This window comes from Lepidochelys olivacea, assembly GCF_965140295.1.
Source record: "Lepidochelys olivacea isolate rLepOli2 genome assembly, chromosome: 11".
NCBI classification, from domain to species: domain Eukaryota; kingdom Metazoa; phylum Chordata; order Testudines; family Cheloniidae; genus Lepidochelys; species Lepidochelys olivacea.
The window spans coordinates 48892430-48909238 of record NC_140421.1 but is presented as its reverse complement, the minus strand read 5'-3'; the positions used below and the strand labels follow the sequence as shown (position 1 = coordinate 48909238).

At 41.7% G+C, this 16809-nt stretch overlaps 1 protein-coding gene across 1 annotated transcript in view; it reads right to left on the bottom strand.

Annotated features, from left to right (window-relative positions):
* The window catches only part of ZNF804A (zinc finger protein 804A), a 234080-nt gene extending 225981 nt beyond the window's left edge, over nucleotides 1-8099 (bottom strand). Inside the window, exon 1 of the mRNA XM_084642679.1 lies at nucleotides 7837-8099. Within this exon, the coding sequence (XP_084498805.1) occupies nucleotides 7837-7947 (111 nt within the window). The 5' untranslated portion in view covers nucleotides 7948-8099. The remainder of the gene's footprint in view (nucleotides 1-7836) is intronic.
* Between the last annotated feature and the right edge of the window lie 8710 nt (nucleotides 8100-16809).

Below are 16809 nucleotides of genomic sequence, written 5' to 3'. Positions count from 1 at the left end.
AGTTTCTTTGGATTTATTTAAAATAAATATTATTATATACATAATGAATGGTAATATATGGAACAGATGACCAAACAAAAGATGTCTGCTTTAATTATCACTTATATATAAAATTGTTGACATTAAAATGAGTTACATCAAAGTTAGATCTATTGCTTTGACTGTTAAAGTTGGATTGATATTCTGGAGCCATCTCGAGAGGAAGGGAAAGAAGCTTGTATTTTTCTGTTTTCTCTTTTGTATTTGTGTTTTAATATGAGCTTTCATAACCCAGCTTCTCCTCTCCTTGAATGAAATCAAACTCTTGTGATTATTAATGATCTGGATGATGGCATGGACTGAACCCTCAGCAAGTTCACAGATGACACTAAACTGGGGGAAGAGGTAGATATGCTGGAGCATAGGGATAGGGTCCAGAGTGACCTAGACAAACTGGAGGATTGGGCCAAAAGATATCTGATGAGGTTCCGCAAAGACACGTGCAAAGTCCTGCACTTAGGATGGAAGAATCTCGTGCACTGCTACAGGCTGGGCACTGACTGGCTAAGCAGCAGTTCTGTAGAAAAGGACCTTGGGATTACAGTGGACGAGAAGCTGGATATGAGTCAATAGCGTGCCCTTGTTGCCAAGAAGGCTAACTGCATTAGTAGGAGCATTGCCAGCAGATCGAGGGAAATGATTATTCCCCTCTATTTGGCACTGGTGAGGCCACAACTGAAGTACTGAGTCGCCCCTCCCACGACAGAAAGGATGTGGACATATTGGAGAGAGTCCTGCGGAGGGCAACAAAAATGATTAGGGGGCTGAGGCACATGACTTATGAGGAGAGGCTGAGGAAACTGGTCTTATTTAGTCTACAGAAGAGAAGAGTGAGGGGGGATTTGATAGCAGCCTTCAACTACCTGAAGGGGGGTTCCAAAGAGGATGGAGCTAGGCTGTTCTCAGTGGTGGCAGATGACAGAACAAGGAGCAATGGTCTCTAGCCGCAGTTGGGGAGGTCTAGGTTGGATATTAGGAAAAAACTGTTTTAGTGGTGGGGAGAGGCGCATGAAGTACTGGAATGGGTTACTTAGTGAGGTGGTGGAATCTCCATCCTTAGGCCTTTAAGGCCAACTTGACAAAGCTCTGGATGGGATGATTTAGTTGGTGTTGGTCCTGCTTTGAGCAGGGGGTTGGACTAGATGACCTCCTGAGGTCTCTTCCAACCCTAATATTCTATGATTAGTACATTAGTCTATTTTAGTAATATAATTGTGATTTAACATTAGGACTTCAATCAAAGATTAAAAAGAGGAAAAATGGGAATAAAATATTAAGCCCTTGTTTTAAACAAATAATTTGGGTAATGAGTAAATATAGGAAGACAAATTTGGAAAACCATCAGAAAGATTAATTCATATATTTTGAGATGCATCTGAAATGTTTTCCTTGTATAAATGTGTCATGTTTCTGTGTTTTGTATAGCACACTTTTCTCAAGTGGAATGGTTTACAAAGCAAGCTCATTAGGACAAAAGTTTTGGTTCTTGCAAAACACAACTAAATGTGTTTTATACAAGAAACTTCGGTGGCCCAAAACAGACATTTTTTTCCTTGATTAATTACATTTACATGTATGGTTTTCTTCATTTTTAAGTTTGTCTCTTCAAACAGCTCCTGTGCCCCAAAACAGCAAAGAGCAATCAATTAATTCTCCTTTTCACCTCAAAACTAACTACTGTTTCAGTCCTTTGAACAGGTTTATAATATAATAGATTGTAGAATCTCTTTTTATATTTATTCTACTTAGTCCGAAAACAAATGCTTCAGATGGTAGGATGTATGGTGTGGAAGGATAAACTCCAACGAAGAGTCCAGAGACTCTATCCCCAACCTTTTTCAATGAACTTGCTATATTAACAATCTGAGGCAATTTTAGGATTTTAGAGGCTATGCTCCAAAGAATGACCACCCTGCCCCTTTAAGCGGTGGAGGAGAGGTAATTCGGCTGGATGGCCAAATGAAGGGAACTGTGCTTTATGACGTGGGTGGGGGGAAGTGATAACTGCTGCAAAAAGGACAACGTGGTCACTGACACATTCCTGGGAATGAGGGGCTTGAAAGGGGCAGCCCTGTGCCTTAACCCTCCCTTTTTCACGGAGCAGGCTGAGGCGAGCCAGTCAGCGGCCACCAGATATAATTGTGGTACACCTTGGGGAAAACTATTTGGGAATGCTTAAAGGGGTAGAACTAATGCTTAGAGCAAGGAGGGACTTGAGGCTGATCCCTGAAATTTTTCCAGGAGTTAACATTGTATGATCAGACATGCTTCAGCACAGGATCTGGCGGGGAGCAATGAGTCCCCCCCCGCCCCAGGGTGGACAAGGCAAGGAGGTATGTGAACAGGGAGGTGGCCAAAATTCCTTGGGACCCTAGGAGGGGCAGTAATTTCACATCCTGGCATAGTATATGGGGCACCAGAATTGTTTTGGGAGAATGGGGTTCATCTTTCAGACTTAGAGACTCATGTTTTTGACTGATATAAAAGAGAACAGCAGGAGATGTCTGGGAACCTGACTGCTTTTGGGGAGGCAAGTGGCACAGATGAAGACTAAATGAGGCTAAGATTCACCAAAACTAGATTGCTCCAAATATGTTAATATATTACTCAGGCACTCATAGTGGTGTTAATATACAAAGATGCCTACGCATATATATCATATACACATACCATAAAACCTACAGTAATGTGTGGGTAACATATTTGCATCTAAAAATCAACCTATTAGGTCTCTTTTGGTTATGTTCTTCATTTCACTATCCCTTCTTCACTTTCCCCCGCCTCACTTTTCCCTGTACACATTCTCTTGGAGCTTCCTTTTCTATTTCATTTTTTATAATAGTTTCTGGTTTGATTAAATCTATTCTTCTTTCACTCCCACTTGTCTTAGTTCCTTCTTACCATCCCCTTTCTCCATGTTCTGACTTTCCTTGCATCCCTTCTCAGTGTTTACTCCATCACACCCTCTTTTCTGCAGCCTTTCTTTCTTTCTCCCCCTTTACATGTGCTCCTTCTCTCTTTCTCTTCCACTTCCACATCATTCTCTCCTAAAATTCCAATATAAGTGTCACAGTTCAGGGCAATTCCATCTGCATCTCCCGGCTCCTCAACCATCACCCTCTTAGGCAGAGACTCTCTTTCTAATAACCAAGGTTTTTTCAGGCTGTACAGTTCCTTGCCTACACTGTGAGTTCCCCAGCAAGTCAGACAGCTAAACAGGCCTGTCAGAGGCTATAAACACCATAATTGCCCACAGTTAGAAGTTACCACAAAGCTCTATCTAAGCAAGCACATTTATTCTTAAGATGAAAGCTTTACAGAGAAAACATATTAAAAAAAGTAAAGAACACATGCTAATAAGCTTACCAGAGATGACCCTAACTCCAAGAAAGATGCTGACAGATGATCAGTATTTCAAGCCTCACCAAGGGGTCTTCTGTGATTACATGTTTATAATAGCTGTTCGCTCAGAACAAGCACACCCATGAGTCTGAGAGTCCTTCCTTTATACAGTTTGGTCTTTGATATTGCGACTTTGGGAACAAGTAATCAGCAGACAAAATTCCCCTCCTCAGGACAAAACTTCTTAAGTCTGAGTTCTTGCAGTCTGGGTACACTGGTATACATTTCCCCCTAGAGATTTCCTGGGAAACCCATCTATGTTTATTTGTCCCATAAGTTCATTCTTATCTGGCACAATTGTTTCAAATAGTCCTTTGAAGATCATAACACTTCCCAGGGTTTACGCTGGTCACGTCTCCCCCTATAGAAGTTGCATACAATTCCACAATAACACATAAACTTTGCATTTTTAATACAATCGACTCCAGAGTTACTTAAACTTAATTCAGTATGATTTTTCACTGATATTGGGGAAATTGCCATATCTATCAAAAAGAATTACTGATGTCCTGGGGGCTGGGGAAAGGTTATCCTCCAGAGGTGTCAGTGGAAGCAACTGGTTTTCTTCTCTTCCCCATCTGTGGGCACAGAAGGAACTTGTTCTTCCTCCATCTCACTGAGGAAAGTGGGAACTATACTTTCCCCCTTTCCCCACCAACAGTCTCAAAGGGGTGTGTCTCTGCCTCTTCTCCACACCAGAGGAGACGTGGGAGGGTGAGGTTTTCCTCCCCTACTATCAGAGGGGAGAGGAACTCTTAGCCTCATCTCTCCTCCCCATCTAACCCTTATAGGAAGCCCTGGAGGGCCCCTCTGCTTCTCCCTAACCAAGAAACAGAGAGAAGCTCTGAGGCTCTGCCTTGCTTTTCCATCCTGTCCTACCAGAAGACCAGGGGAAGCCCTGGGGAGATTTTCTGCCTGTGCTCCACACAAAGTGGAAGTCCACAGAGTAGTCTCTCTGCCTCTCCCTTTCATCCAAGAGAGCAGGGGGGACGCTCACTAGTGAACACAGCTCTCTGGGCAGCCTTCTCACTGTGCCATGCAGTCCAGCAGAGTACAGAAGGAAATAGATGAACCTGCAAGGGGCAGCTAGAGCAGTGGGCAGGCAGGAAGACACTCTGCTCAGCAGTGACCCCTATTGGCCAGTGGTACAAATTACTCCAAAATAAAAACAGCTTCCAGCAGCAGTTCTGGGGCCCTTCCACTCCTGCCGCCAGAGTGCTACTGTAGTTTGGTAGGTGGGCTAAAATCAGTAAGTTGTTTCCATCCAACTCAATCAGACTGTTTATTTCAATGTCACAAAAATATGGATAAAAAGCCATTCCCACTCCCTCTTTTGTGTATGTGCTTCCCTTTCCTGCTTTTTGGGAGATGTCTTTGATAACTTTAGCAAATATAGTCTCCTGTTTCCTTGCAGAATATTATAATTAATCCCTTCAGGGCATAGGCAAAGTAAGTCTTAATATATGCTAACTTTTTCACAGAAATGATTCAACACTATATAGACAGTTGCTTTAGTGTTCTCCCCAACTCACAAGAAAACCGTCACTTTGACAATCTGCTTTTGGTAGGGTTGCCAATTTTGGTTGGATGTATTCCTAGAGGTTTCATTACATGACATAATCTTTAATTTAAAAGATTAATCTTTAATTCCTGGAGACTCCAGGACAATCCTGGAGGGTTGGCAACCTTAGCTTTTGGGTTAGAGGTGTAAATGACAATGAACTGAATGACTTAGAGCAAAAGAGAAAGGCACATGCTTCAGCTCTTCTCACACTTTTTGTATCCTTTATATTTTAAGAATGGATTATGTCCATCCTATCTCATTTCAGGAGGATGGACAAGGAGTCGGGTGAGGGAGGACATCAGACTACAAGAGAAGACAGTGTATTCTTAAGAAAACTCCCAAGGCCATAATACAGAATTTGCCTTAAAACAAACATTTACATCTTTAAAACATGTTAATGAAGTCTATTTATATTCAAAGTGATTGATTCTCTGTGAAATGATTTAATGTTTGATTTACAAACAGAAACTGAGTAAAATGTGAATTATTGTTTAGAGCATGAGGTAGAGTTATTGTAGCTTTTCCTTATTATTTATAATGATTTAACTCCTTCATAATATAAATGAACTTTAAAAATCCTTCTTATATAGACAAACCAGATTAGATCACAGCTAAATATTATTTTAATTTGAAATTACTCATAGAGAAAATATTACTCCTGGTATCTCTACTTTATGTCATTTGTTTTGTACGTTAAGGAATTTATTATGAAGAATATAGAAGCTGAAATCAAGAATTAAATTTTCCTTTTTAAAAAAAACTAGGAACCTTTTTACTGGATAATTATTTTACAGTTATATTCCAAGTTGAGTATGACAAAGGGGATATATTAGGTTTAAAGTTTTACACTAAACTCTTCAGTAGCAATTCATTTAATAAATAGCATATTTATTACTTAGTTCTCTTGTGTGTGAATATCTTGCCAAATATCAGTGTAACTTTACATTTACTTTCAGAGTGAAAATAACTAAATGTTTGAAACCCTGTGCAATTCATTTGAAATTACTAAATTAAACACATATGCTTTCTTTCCAATATTATTTTAGCTACTAATTACTTGAATTTAAGATAAACAGAATTGTTAATTTTATAAGCTATTTTATTACATAAGCATTAAAAAGAAGATTGTCAGATATTTAAGAGAAGAGACAATAGTACAGCTGAGGTTGTATAAATTATAGGTATTACTTCATAAACACACAGTTCAAAAGTTGTATCAGACTTTTTATCAATTAATCTTGCCCGACTCATCTTTCCTCCAGTAGTTCAATAGTCAGTTTAATATAGGCACTATTTTGTACCAAATTTTCAATTTGTCAAACATTTCTATACTGGATTTTTGATTTTGCAGCCTAGCCACTAAATACATGTATTGACTGCAATCACAAGAATTCTACCATTATCTGTTTAATTTCAGGGAATAGGATACTTCCCTAATAAGAAGACTGTAAAGTATATGCCACTGAAATACCTCTTGCATCAATTTTCCAACATCAGTAGCCCTTCAGTTTGGGACAAACCAAAGACGGTTTCAGATACTCTTGTAGTAGTTACTATTTTTATGACTTGGCTCAAAAGCTTGCTTTAATCTCTTTATTTAGGGAGAAGCTGCAAGCTTGCCAACTTTAGCAAATGTTAATACAGGTCATGCATTCCAGGGAAATATACAGTGAACAAGTGCTGTTCCATTTTAACAAAAGGAAATTTAGAATAAGGTGATGAAGGAGAGTGATAAACGATATTGTTTAAGTCCTACTTCCAGTTCTGTGGTATCCTGCAGATATCTGCTTATACTTTGTTTCATTTTCATTGAGCTGTTACATGAAGTAACTCACTCAGTTTGTAGTGTTCCTGCATTACCTATATTTTCATGGGCAGTGTGGCACTTGTAAGCATGGACGTCATCCTTCCAGTCTCCTCACACTATAAGACTTCATATCCAGTAAGTCCAGAAACCAAAACACTCTGAGCACAAACAAGTAAACAAAACTACTGGAACCTGAAGAGATGCCGAACCAATACATGAAGTACTGCACATTTTATACAAATATAATCTTAATGCGCAGGCTATGAACCAAGCCTTTGCAGTGTATCTAACCAAGACTCCTAAGCAATTCTGTGTTAAAACTGTCTATACTACCAATGAGATGGATTCTGAAGTCATTCCTGAACAACTTTCTCTCCCTGCTCAGGAAGTTTAGGCCTCAAACAACTGATTCTTTCTGTCTCTTCCCTTACTTTCTAGAAACCAAAGACTTTCTAATTGGCATAGACATCTTGGATAGATGAAATCACCCATCATACTCGATTCCAAACTGGAGATCCACACCATTTTCCTGAGTTGTGTGTTGGGAGCATCACCAGGTAAGTTTCCAGCTTGTTAAAGACTCTGCAATCCTAGGTTAAAGGACTGAAAGTGACACCTCACCCAGCCATGCAGCCTGCATGCCCTTTCCAAGCTGGGTTTCTGGGATCCCCATTCACAGAGCCCCAAATCGGAGAAAGCTAAAAGAGCATGCAGGGAACTCTTTGGGGTGGCTAAAGTCCTGTCCCCGGGGAGTCCGAGTGACTATGTAAAATTAGTGGGAACTCCTATCCCAAGAAGGGAGTCTCAGTGCTCTAGAAAGAGAGTCATTCAACCAACCGTGCCACTGGAGATGGGACCAGGTCCCCGTTACACCATCGGCACCAGCGACACCCTACCCAGAACCGTCCAGCACTACAGCGGGCTGCATCAAAGGCAGTGCCCCCCCCCCAGCGACCTGCACGTCGAGCCGCTGCTGGGGAGGGATGCGAGGGGGGAGGGCGGGAGGTAGAAAAGGAGACATTACCAGAGTTTTGTTCCCGTTCTTGCTGAGGGGCCCTCGGAAAACTCCCTTGATGTTGCGGAAGTGCCCATTGCTGAGGTGCGTGGAGCTGATGACAATGTAGTAACACTCCATGGGGCAGCCGCCGCCTCCCCTGCCGCCGCTTCCATGCACCCCCGTGCCGGCAGCTCAGGCGGACCCCGGCCGGGCGGAGGGACGGTGCTGCGCTGAGGGGACCGGAAGAAACAGAGCCCCGCCGGCATGTACACCGACCAGCTCCGGCTAATCTCGACAATTAACCCAGCCGCCCAACTGCTCCGCCTGGCAGAGCTCGCGGGGAGCCACGCACGGGAATTGCAGGCGCCCGGGGGCACGGGCCAGAGTCTCCCGCGGTCTCAGGGCAGCGCTGGCGGGAGGCGGCGGCGGCGCAGCGGCGGGAGCGGCAGCAGCATCTCCGTGGCTTTGCTGAAGGAGTCTGAACTGCTGCCTCTCCCAGGCATAGTGTTGTTATACCGCGCAGCGTTGCCGGTCCATTGCACTGAGCCAATGGCAGAGAGCCACTGGGCTGATCCCGGGAGCTGTCAGAGGAGTACAGCTGTCACACGCCGCCTTCCCGCCTCCTCCCCCCCAGCTCCCCCTCCCCGGGCGCGGGCTATTGTCTCGGCCCCAGCCTCTTCGCCAGCCGCAGCGGGAGGCGGGCAGCGGACCCGAGCCGCCGCCGCCGCCGCCGCGCAGGTAAAGGAGAAGGAGCGAAGGAAACCAGGCCGGGGGCAACGGGAAAGTGGAAGCAGGAGAGGCGGCCCCCGGCCCCCGGCCCCCGGCCCTGGCTGGCTGGGAGCCCTTCGCTTCAACTGCAGCAAATTCCTAGAGCCCAACAGCAGCCCAGCCCGAGACAGCGTCCCCGGCTGCCGCTCGCCGCCCGGCAGGGCTCGCAACCTGGGGGGGGGGGGCGCTTTCGAGTTTAGCCTCGGGTTACTCCGGGATTTGTGGACCGGGACAGCCAGCCAGAGGAGGGAGCAGGGATCAGCCCCCCGCCACTCTAGGAGGGGTCTGGCACTGGCAGGCCAGCTGCTGGTGACAAGGGAGCTCGCCGCCGCTGCCCCGTCCTCTTCCCTGGGCTGCCCCAGCACCGTGCAGCTCGAGCACCGCGGCCGAGGGGCAGGGCTCCCCGAGCCCAGCGAGCCCTGGAGCAGTGCCGGCCTTTGCTGCGGCCGCGACCGCTGGTCCTGGGCAGCGGATCAGGGCGCAACGCCCGGCACTTCCCCGGCTCGGGCTCTGCGCGGGGCGGGGGCGGTCCGCGTGCTGCTTTTCTCCCCTCTAGCTCCTCTGAGCGTGGCTCCTTGGGAGTGCATACGGGATTCATTAGCAGGCACTTAAAGGGATCAATAGCAGCCAGCGGGCAGCCTGGGGACCGGTCCTTTAGTGGATGAACTGAGAGTTTTATTCCCCTCTCTCTCCGGGCAGTCTTAATTGGTTAATGAGGATTTCAGAACCCTGGACTGTGCCTAGGCATAGGGCAAATGTCACTCTGGGTTCTCCTGTGCCCTCCAGTGGGGTAGAACTGGGGAAATCCCTGTACACTTCAAGTCACTCACGGCATTACTGAAGTTGGACGAAACCTGGGTCCATGCTCCTACTACTCCCATGCCAATCACTTCCTAAAGACACAGTAGGTACCAGGCATCTCGCTTCATAAAACTGAGACCATGCTACCTACTAGCAAAATGTTACCTTTTATCCGGCTACAAACGGATCCAGGCTTCGTCGACCGATCAGCCGCCCCCGTGTTAAGGGGAAACTGAATAAGGGCAGGGCCATAAAATACGTTGGGCGAGGAAAACAATCTTGCTTTCTTGAAAAGAACACTCGTTACAGCGCAGGTAATGGGAAAACTTGTCATAGATCGGAGTTCAGCTTTTTTGGAGGGGGTATTGCTTGTTTATTACTACCGCTAAGGGACAGGAGTCTTTCCGTACACTCAGCTGATATATTTTCTAATGTATCCGCTTGGGGGAGTCTGGGAATCTTTAAAATAAAGACCATGTTTACAAAACTTCCACATCACAGACTATTTAGTTAGGGTTGGACATGGGTGATGCAGTGTTTTATAAAAAAAAATCTAGTAAAACTACATCACGTTGTTGATTACAGTTTCCTTGAACACTTCAAATTACATTGAAACACTCTTCTACCACTTCACAGTGTTGTTTTTATTTTTCTAACTGCAGATATTATTATACCCCACTGAGCTGTGAACCTAATTATGTGGTTTTCTCTGACTTCGAGGCACTGTGGTCCCCTTGCTACGGAATGAGGATGGAAATGAAGACACCTGTGTTCTATTCCTAGTTTGTGACAGATCTGTGTCATCACCATCAAGTCACCTTCCTCAACTTTAAAATGTGTAGGATTCTTACCCTCCCCTTATAAAGTGCTTGGAAAAATCTATGGATGAAAAACACTAAATAAGAGACACTATTATTTACTTTCCCCAAATCTAGCCAATATTTAAAACCTACCAACAGTTAATAAATGGTAAGAACTAGTGCTTTGTTCCTTTCAATACCAATAAAACAGATCTTGCATGCAAACAACTCAACATTGTCACAAAACAAAACCTTGTTTTTCCTGTGGATTCAGCCACCTGCACTTTTATTACACATAACATTAAGATGTTCCTAGGTGCCCCTTTCCCCCCTCCAGCCCACTTTACATTCATTGATTAGTGCTAGGAGTCAGGTTTTGTGGCATAAGATTAATTCCATTGCTAAAAATGGGAACTGCAGCAAAAAGAATTAACTCAGAACCATGATGTAACATCATAAAATGCCTCTCAGCCAGCATTTGCTCCTGGCAAGCAAAATATGATGATCCTATCAGTTTGTGTTAGGAAATAAGGAAGCTGCTTCTAGGAAATTCTGATGGGTGTCACTTTCCTGTCAGAATTTCCTATCTTTACCATTTGTATCCTTGATACAGAAGGCAACAATTTATGATAGGAGCCTTCCTCCTATTAGAATTTGCTATCTTCTCTAGTTCTCATCTTGCAGTAGGTAGTAAATTTTGGCAGGTGTCAGTCATCCATCAGAATTTGCTAGCTGTTGCACCAATGAATCAAATGATGAAGGTAGGACATTGTGACAGGTGAGACATTTGTCAGAATTTGCTACTAACTGTTACAGGAATGTTTCAGAAAATAGAGAGTAAAATCTATCTATGTGTGTGCATGCACTGCTCCCCTCCCCCCCCCCCCAAAGCAAGTAGCAAGATTATTACAAAATAATATGGGTTTTGAGCCACCTCACCATCATCAATGGTTGGTAGATTTAGTATCACAACACACTGGCCCAAACCTAGTCTTTGGTAGGACTACTGATGTGAATAAGGTGTGCAGGATTGGTCCCTTAATGCAAACAATCTACTGTGGCAAGATACATTTATTTCCTTGTTATGAAGACAGAATGCCAATTGTGAAGTTTAGACTGCAAGTTTTTTAAGGCAAGGGCCATGTCTTATCTGTTTATACAGAGCATAGCACAATAGAGCTCTGACCATGACTGAGGCCCATAGGAACTACTACAAAATAAAAAATAAATATTAATAAATCATAGGAAGTGGCAGGAGGCAGGAAAAGAGAACATCACAGGAGAAGAGATGATGTTAGAAGATTGTGTGTGAATCCTTACAGGGGTATTTCCTATGTGGTATGGGAATTCTGTATCATGTCCAGGCATCCGAAAGATGTGTAGTTTTGTTTTAGTTACTTTTATGGAGTGCACTGACTCTAATATAAAATATTGATGTGCTAATATCAATTGTCTATTGAAAACTACTGAAAGCAATAGTTTACAACAGTAAAGTATGTCAGTTGTATGGCAATAAGCACAACACTTAAAATAATTTTGTTACCACTGTGACTCTACCTTCCCAAATTGTCATGATCTTCATAGCTTTTCTCTCTGGCTGCCATGCTGGCTATCATGTTCCATGGAATCTGTGTGTTCTTCATGCTTTATCCTGTGTGTCAACTAATATGTTATTGATGGTAGAAATTATGATCCTGGGCCTTTGTCACACTACTGCTAAGTACTTGACCCAAGCACATTAATAGCAGCTGTCAGCAATAGCTTTTTCAGTTTCTTTCCCATAATCCTCAGACTGCTTGGGAACCAAATAAATGAAACCAGCTGACAATGCACATGGACAGTACATAGGGCAAATGTAAAGTACTCTAACAGACAAATCAATACAGTTGGATTGGGACTAGTTTAGGGGGATGACAAAATATTAAGCAGGTAAAACAAGTCCAGGAAGAAAATAAATGCCTGGCTTTCTATGATTTCATTGCTCCTAGCAATTGTTAATAAATTTAGAATGCACATATTATAGTAATATTTATGTGACCACAATGTTGATTGTGGGATCAAATAATAATAAAGTACTGTCTATTTCCTTTTTTTGAAAAAGCAGTAAAATGATTAAGAACTGGCCATTTAGAATAGGCAGTGAGCAAACATTTATTGATTTATAAAAATCCATCCATAATAAAACCAGATACTCCACTGAAGTAAAAATCCAAGGACAAAGTAATATTCAAAAGCCACCTGACCTGTGATTCAAAGTGCATACTATGTACAGATACAATATCATATAATACTTTGCACTCATATAGTGCCTTTTATGAGTAGATGTTAGAATATCTTGAAAATATCAATTAATCGGACCACACAACAGCTCTATGGAAGGAAGGAATTACAGGATTCCCATAGAACTGCTGGGTATACTGACACTGAAAAGTCAAGCGTTATGCTCACAGAGCAAGTCAATGGCAGAGCTGGGAACCAAATTATTCTGACCCCAAGCCTCTGCTCTTACCATTTGGTAATACTTCTCTCCAGTGCATGCAAAAGTGAATTAAAGTTTCCAGGTGTGGAACGTTTTTTTTTGTTTTTGTTTTTTTTTTTTGCGAGGGAATTAAAACTAGACATAATGTACAAAATGGACAGTCTGGGGAGGGAACCCCGCATATAAAACATACACAATCACAGCATTAATATTATATTTCTCTGGTTCCCAAATAAATAGTCTTGAGGTTTTGTGCAAACTCTTAAAAATGTAGTTATCCTAGTATAACGACTGGATAAAAGATTAGATCTAATTATATCTTGAATTGTGGAGCATGTAAGTAAAATAGGAATCACTGAGACAAAACTGATTTCCCTTAAGCCAATTTCAACTTGTTCATTTAATGGTTCTACAGTATCTTAACATTTTAAGCCAAACTCTGCTGTCTTCAGCAGTGACTGGGGAAGGTTGTTTTGTAGGCACAGTGAACACACCTTAGGGTTATATAATTATCTATCATATGATTACAACATTCTTTTATTATTCCTTTCATAGAAATTTTAACTTTCAGTAGTACTTTCTATCAATTCATATCAACAACTCCTACATAATTGTTTTTTAAAAAGTTCCATAAATTTAAGAAGATAACAATGAATAGACAGAGAGAGGAGAACAACAAAAATGAAAAGAACTAGAAATCACCTTCCTTGAAATAAGACAAAGAAAAATATTTGCAGGGACTGAGCAGAACAAAAATTGTTTTGGACTTCTAAATACAATGTTAATAGTGGGCCAACCAACTTCTGGGGTTATGAAGAGAATTTCCTTATGGACAAGTTATTCCATAATTGCCCACTTCAGGGAATCTTATACCTTCCTCTGAAGTATCTGACACTGTCCACTGTTGGATGCAGGGTACCTGATTAGACAGACCACTGTTTGATCAGGTATAGTAATTCTTATGTTCCTACTACATATCCATTTTCAGTAGCATGTAATGTTTTCAGATTTTTGGCAGACATACCCATGTTCCTTGTGTACAAGAGTTAGTTCCAGAAAGTATTGTAAACTTTTCATCATGGTTGTGAATAACTGGCCTACTCCATACACCCAAGTCTGTGAACAATTTATATTGTGATCTGTAACAAAGAAGAATATCTGGAAGGCTATGACACTTCTTGCTGGTGATGAAGGTAAGGTTGCCACCTTGTCTCAGACAAAATTTTATTCAATTCCACAGTCACCTCTCTTGTCAAACTCTGCTCCTCCCCAGACTGAACTACGCATTGTAATAATTGACTCAGTAGTCAGACTCTCCTTCTTGATGGCTGCTTCCTCATGTTCTCTTGCCCAATTTATCTCTTTTCCCCTCCCCCACATATCTGTCTTCCCACCCCTGGTTTCACTCATCTTCCTAAGCGTCTGCCACCTCCTCAATTATTGACCATACACTTTTTAGCTCTTTCCCTCCCCTTTCTTCTGCCCTTAACCTTCTATCAGTCTATGATTCCTACAGACCATAAAGCTTCTCCCTTTCTGTCCTCTTCCCCACTCTCATTGTTCTACTCTTCCTCTAAAATTTACGGTCTTGGATACTCTAGTTCATTCTGCCTTGTTCAATCTGCAGTCCTTCACCTCTTCATGAGAGTATCAAACCTGATACTAGCCATCCAATGCCCCATTATATTCTCCCTATTCCTCATTTGAATAGCCTGCAAGGAGTTGTGGGACTATATATATTCTTAAAAAGCAAAACTGCAAATGCAAACCCTAGCACCCAGATACAGGAGATGGATTTGTGACAATCGCTGGAAGGCTTTGGGACTATAACACAATGAATGAGTTGTATTAATCAACACACAGTGGGTAGTTTTTCTATCTGTGACAGATATAGTGCTCAATATTCTGCCATTTAATATTTAACAACATTCTTCATTTAATAAATAATCCAAGCATAATTTAGTACAATTTGTTCTTCAGTAAAAACATATTCTTCATTTTGCTTAATAGTTCTCAAAGCATATTACAAACTACAGAATACCAAATAGCTTTATGTGAAGAAAGCATTTCACCCACCACTGAAATGCACCCAATGGTGGTAGAAATTAGCAACTGTTCAACACTCACAAGAATCCCAATCCAGCTCCCATTAAAGCTCTTACTGATTTCAATGGGAGTTGAACCAGCCCAAGGATACAGCAAAGTCTTTCTAGGGATCTGTTTGTCTCATTCACAACTTTATGCCTTTTTTAAGCCACCCCATATATTTAAAATAGCCTCTTTCCATTGGACTATCCTAAGTCCCTTCTGACAACGAACTTCTTCCATTAGGCCTTCCATTTTTTTTTGAGTTCATTTCATGTCCCTTTTCATGTCAGGTTAAAGAGGCATGTTCAGTTTACCCTTTCTACACTATTATCTATACTATTCATTATTTTATACCTCTCACTTCTCCCGTTAGTTATTTTCTCTCTAAAAAAATCAATCCCAATCAAACACAAAGGCTTTTTTTCCTGAGTTGACACAGTGAGATTTAGAACCCACTATATGTAAGATCCATTCAAATTACTGCTTCATCACCTGGCATTCATCAGCAATGAATTTTGCCTTGCATGCTCTGCATTTATGTAGCTTTATTAGCTGTGTATGGAGTTCTTCAAAGTCTTCCCTAGACTTGGCTAATTTAAACAATTTTGTGTAATCTATGAAATTTGCCATATCACTGCTCACTGTGTTTTCCAGATCATTAACAAATATATTCAACTATACCAGCTCAAGAACAGATTCTTGGGGCACCCTATTGATGATGTTTTGCCATGTAAAATATTGATAATTTCCTATTGCTTTTTTGGGCCCAGTCCTGCAAAGATTTATCCATGTGAGTAATTCTACTTGACTTCAATTGAACTGCTCATATAAGTAGTTACATGGATAAATCTTTGCAGGATTTGGCTCTTTGTTTTCTGTCTCCTAGCCAGTTTCGTGTAGCCCACAAAAGCTTATGCTCAAATAAATTTGTTAGTCTCTAAGGTGCCACAAGTACTCCTGTTCTTTTAGCCAGTTTAATATTTTACCTCTTATCCCGAGACTAGTTAGGGCTTGTCTGCACAGTAAGTGGAAGTAAATGGAACTGCAATAATTACATTTGTTGAAATTCATACCTTTAGTTATTTTGTTCCAACTCTTCCTTTTTTGATACCTCAAATCTCGGACAGTGCTTGAACTTCATTATTTAAGAAGAATATGGGGCAGGTAGCTTTCTAACATCCTCTACGATAAAGACTTATTCACAGAAATCATTTAGCTTCTCTGTATAGTCTTTATCCTCCTTCATTGCCTCTTTAATCCCTTAATAGTCCAGCTTATTCAACAATTCTCCCTCAGTCTTTCTGTAGTAAGTAGATACTATTACTCAGACGTTCAATTATAGTTACCTCTTGAACTGGCTCTGGTTTGTTTGTTCAAGACTAAGCTGAGAAGAGCCTAACCTCTCACATGCTTTAGAACTAACTGCTCCAATGAGCAGTCATTTAAATGTCAATAAATTGCTTCTTTAAACCTTGTCCCCATGTGACATATATTATGACCAGTTTACACGCAGTGACGATTTATAAATTCTGTATGAGATTTTGAACTTTCTGTATGTGACTTTACCAAACTGTAAACTCCATTTTAAATGTGGGGTCTACTTGTCTCCTCTGTTGTGCTTTTGCATCCAGCTTGGACTGCAAGTCCAAAGGTGGGTGGCAAGGGCTAACAAAAGATGGTTGTTGATTTACGTGCTTAACCACTGAAACATAATTGCTCTAGATAAAAGGCATCTGCCCTGATGAACCAGTTTCTATTGTGAAAACTGACCATTTATTCCTATCTTTTCTTTCCTCCCTTTTAACCATTACTGATCCATGAGAGGACCTTCTCTCTTGTCCCAGGCATGCTTAGTTTGATTAAAAGACTTTGGTGAGGGACCTTGCCAAAGAAAGACTTTCTGAAAGTATATTGATTAGATTATCCTTGTCCACATGCTTGCTGATGCCCTCAAAGAATTTTAATAGATTGGTGAGGTATGATTTCCTTTTACAAAAGCTATGTTTACTCTTCCCCAACACATTGTGATCATCTTTGTGTCTGATAATTCTGTTCTTTACTATG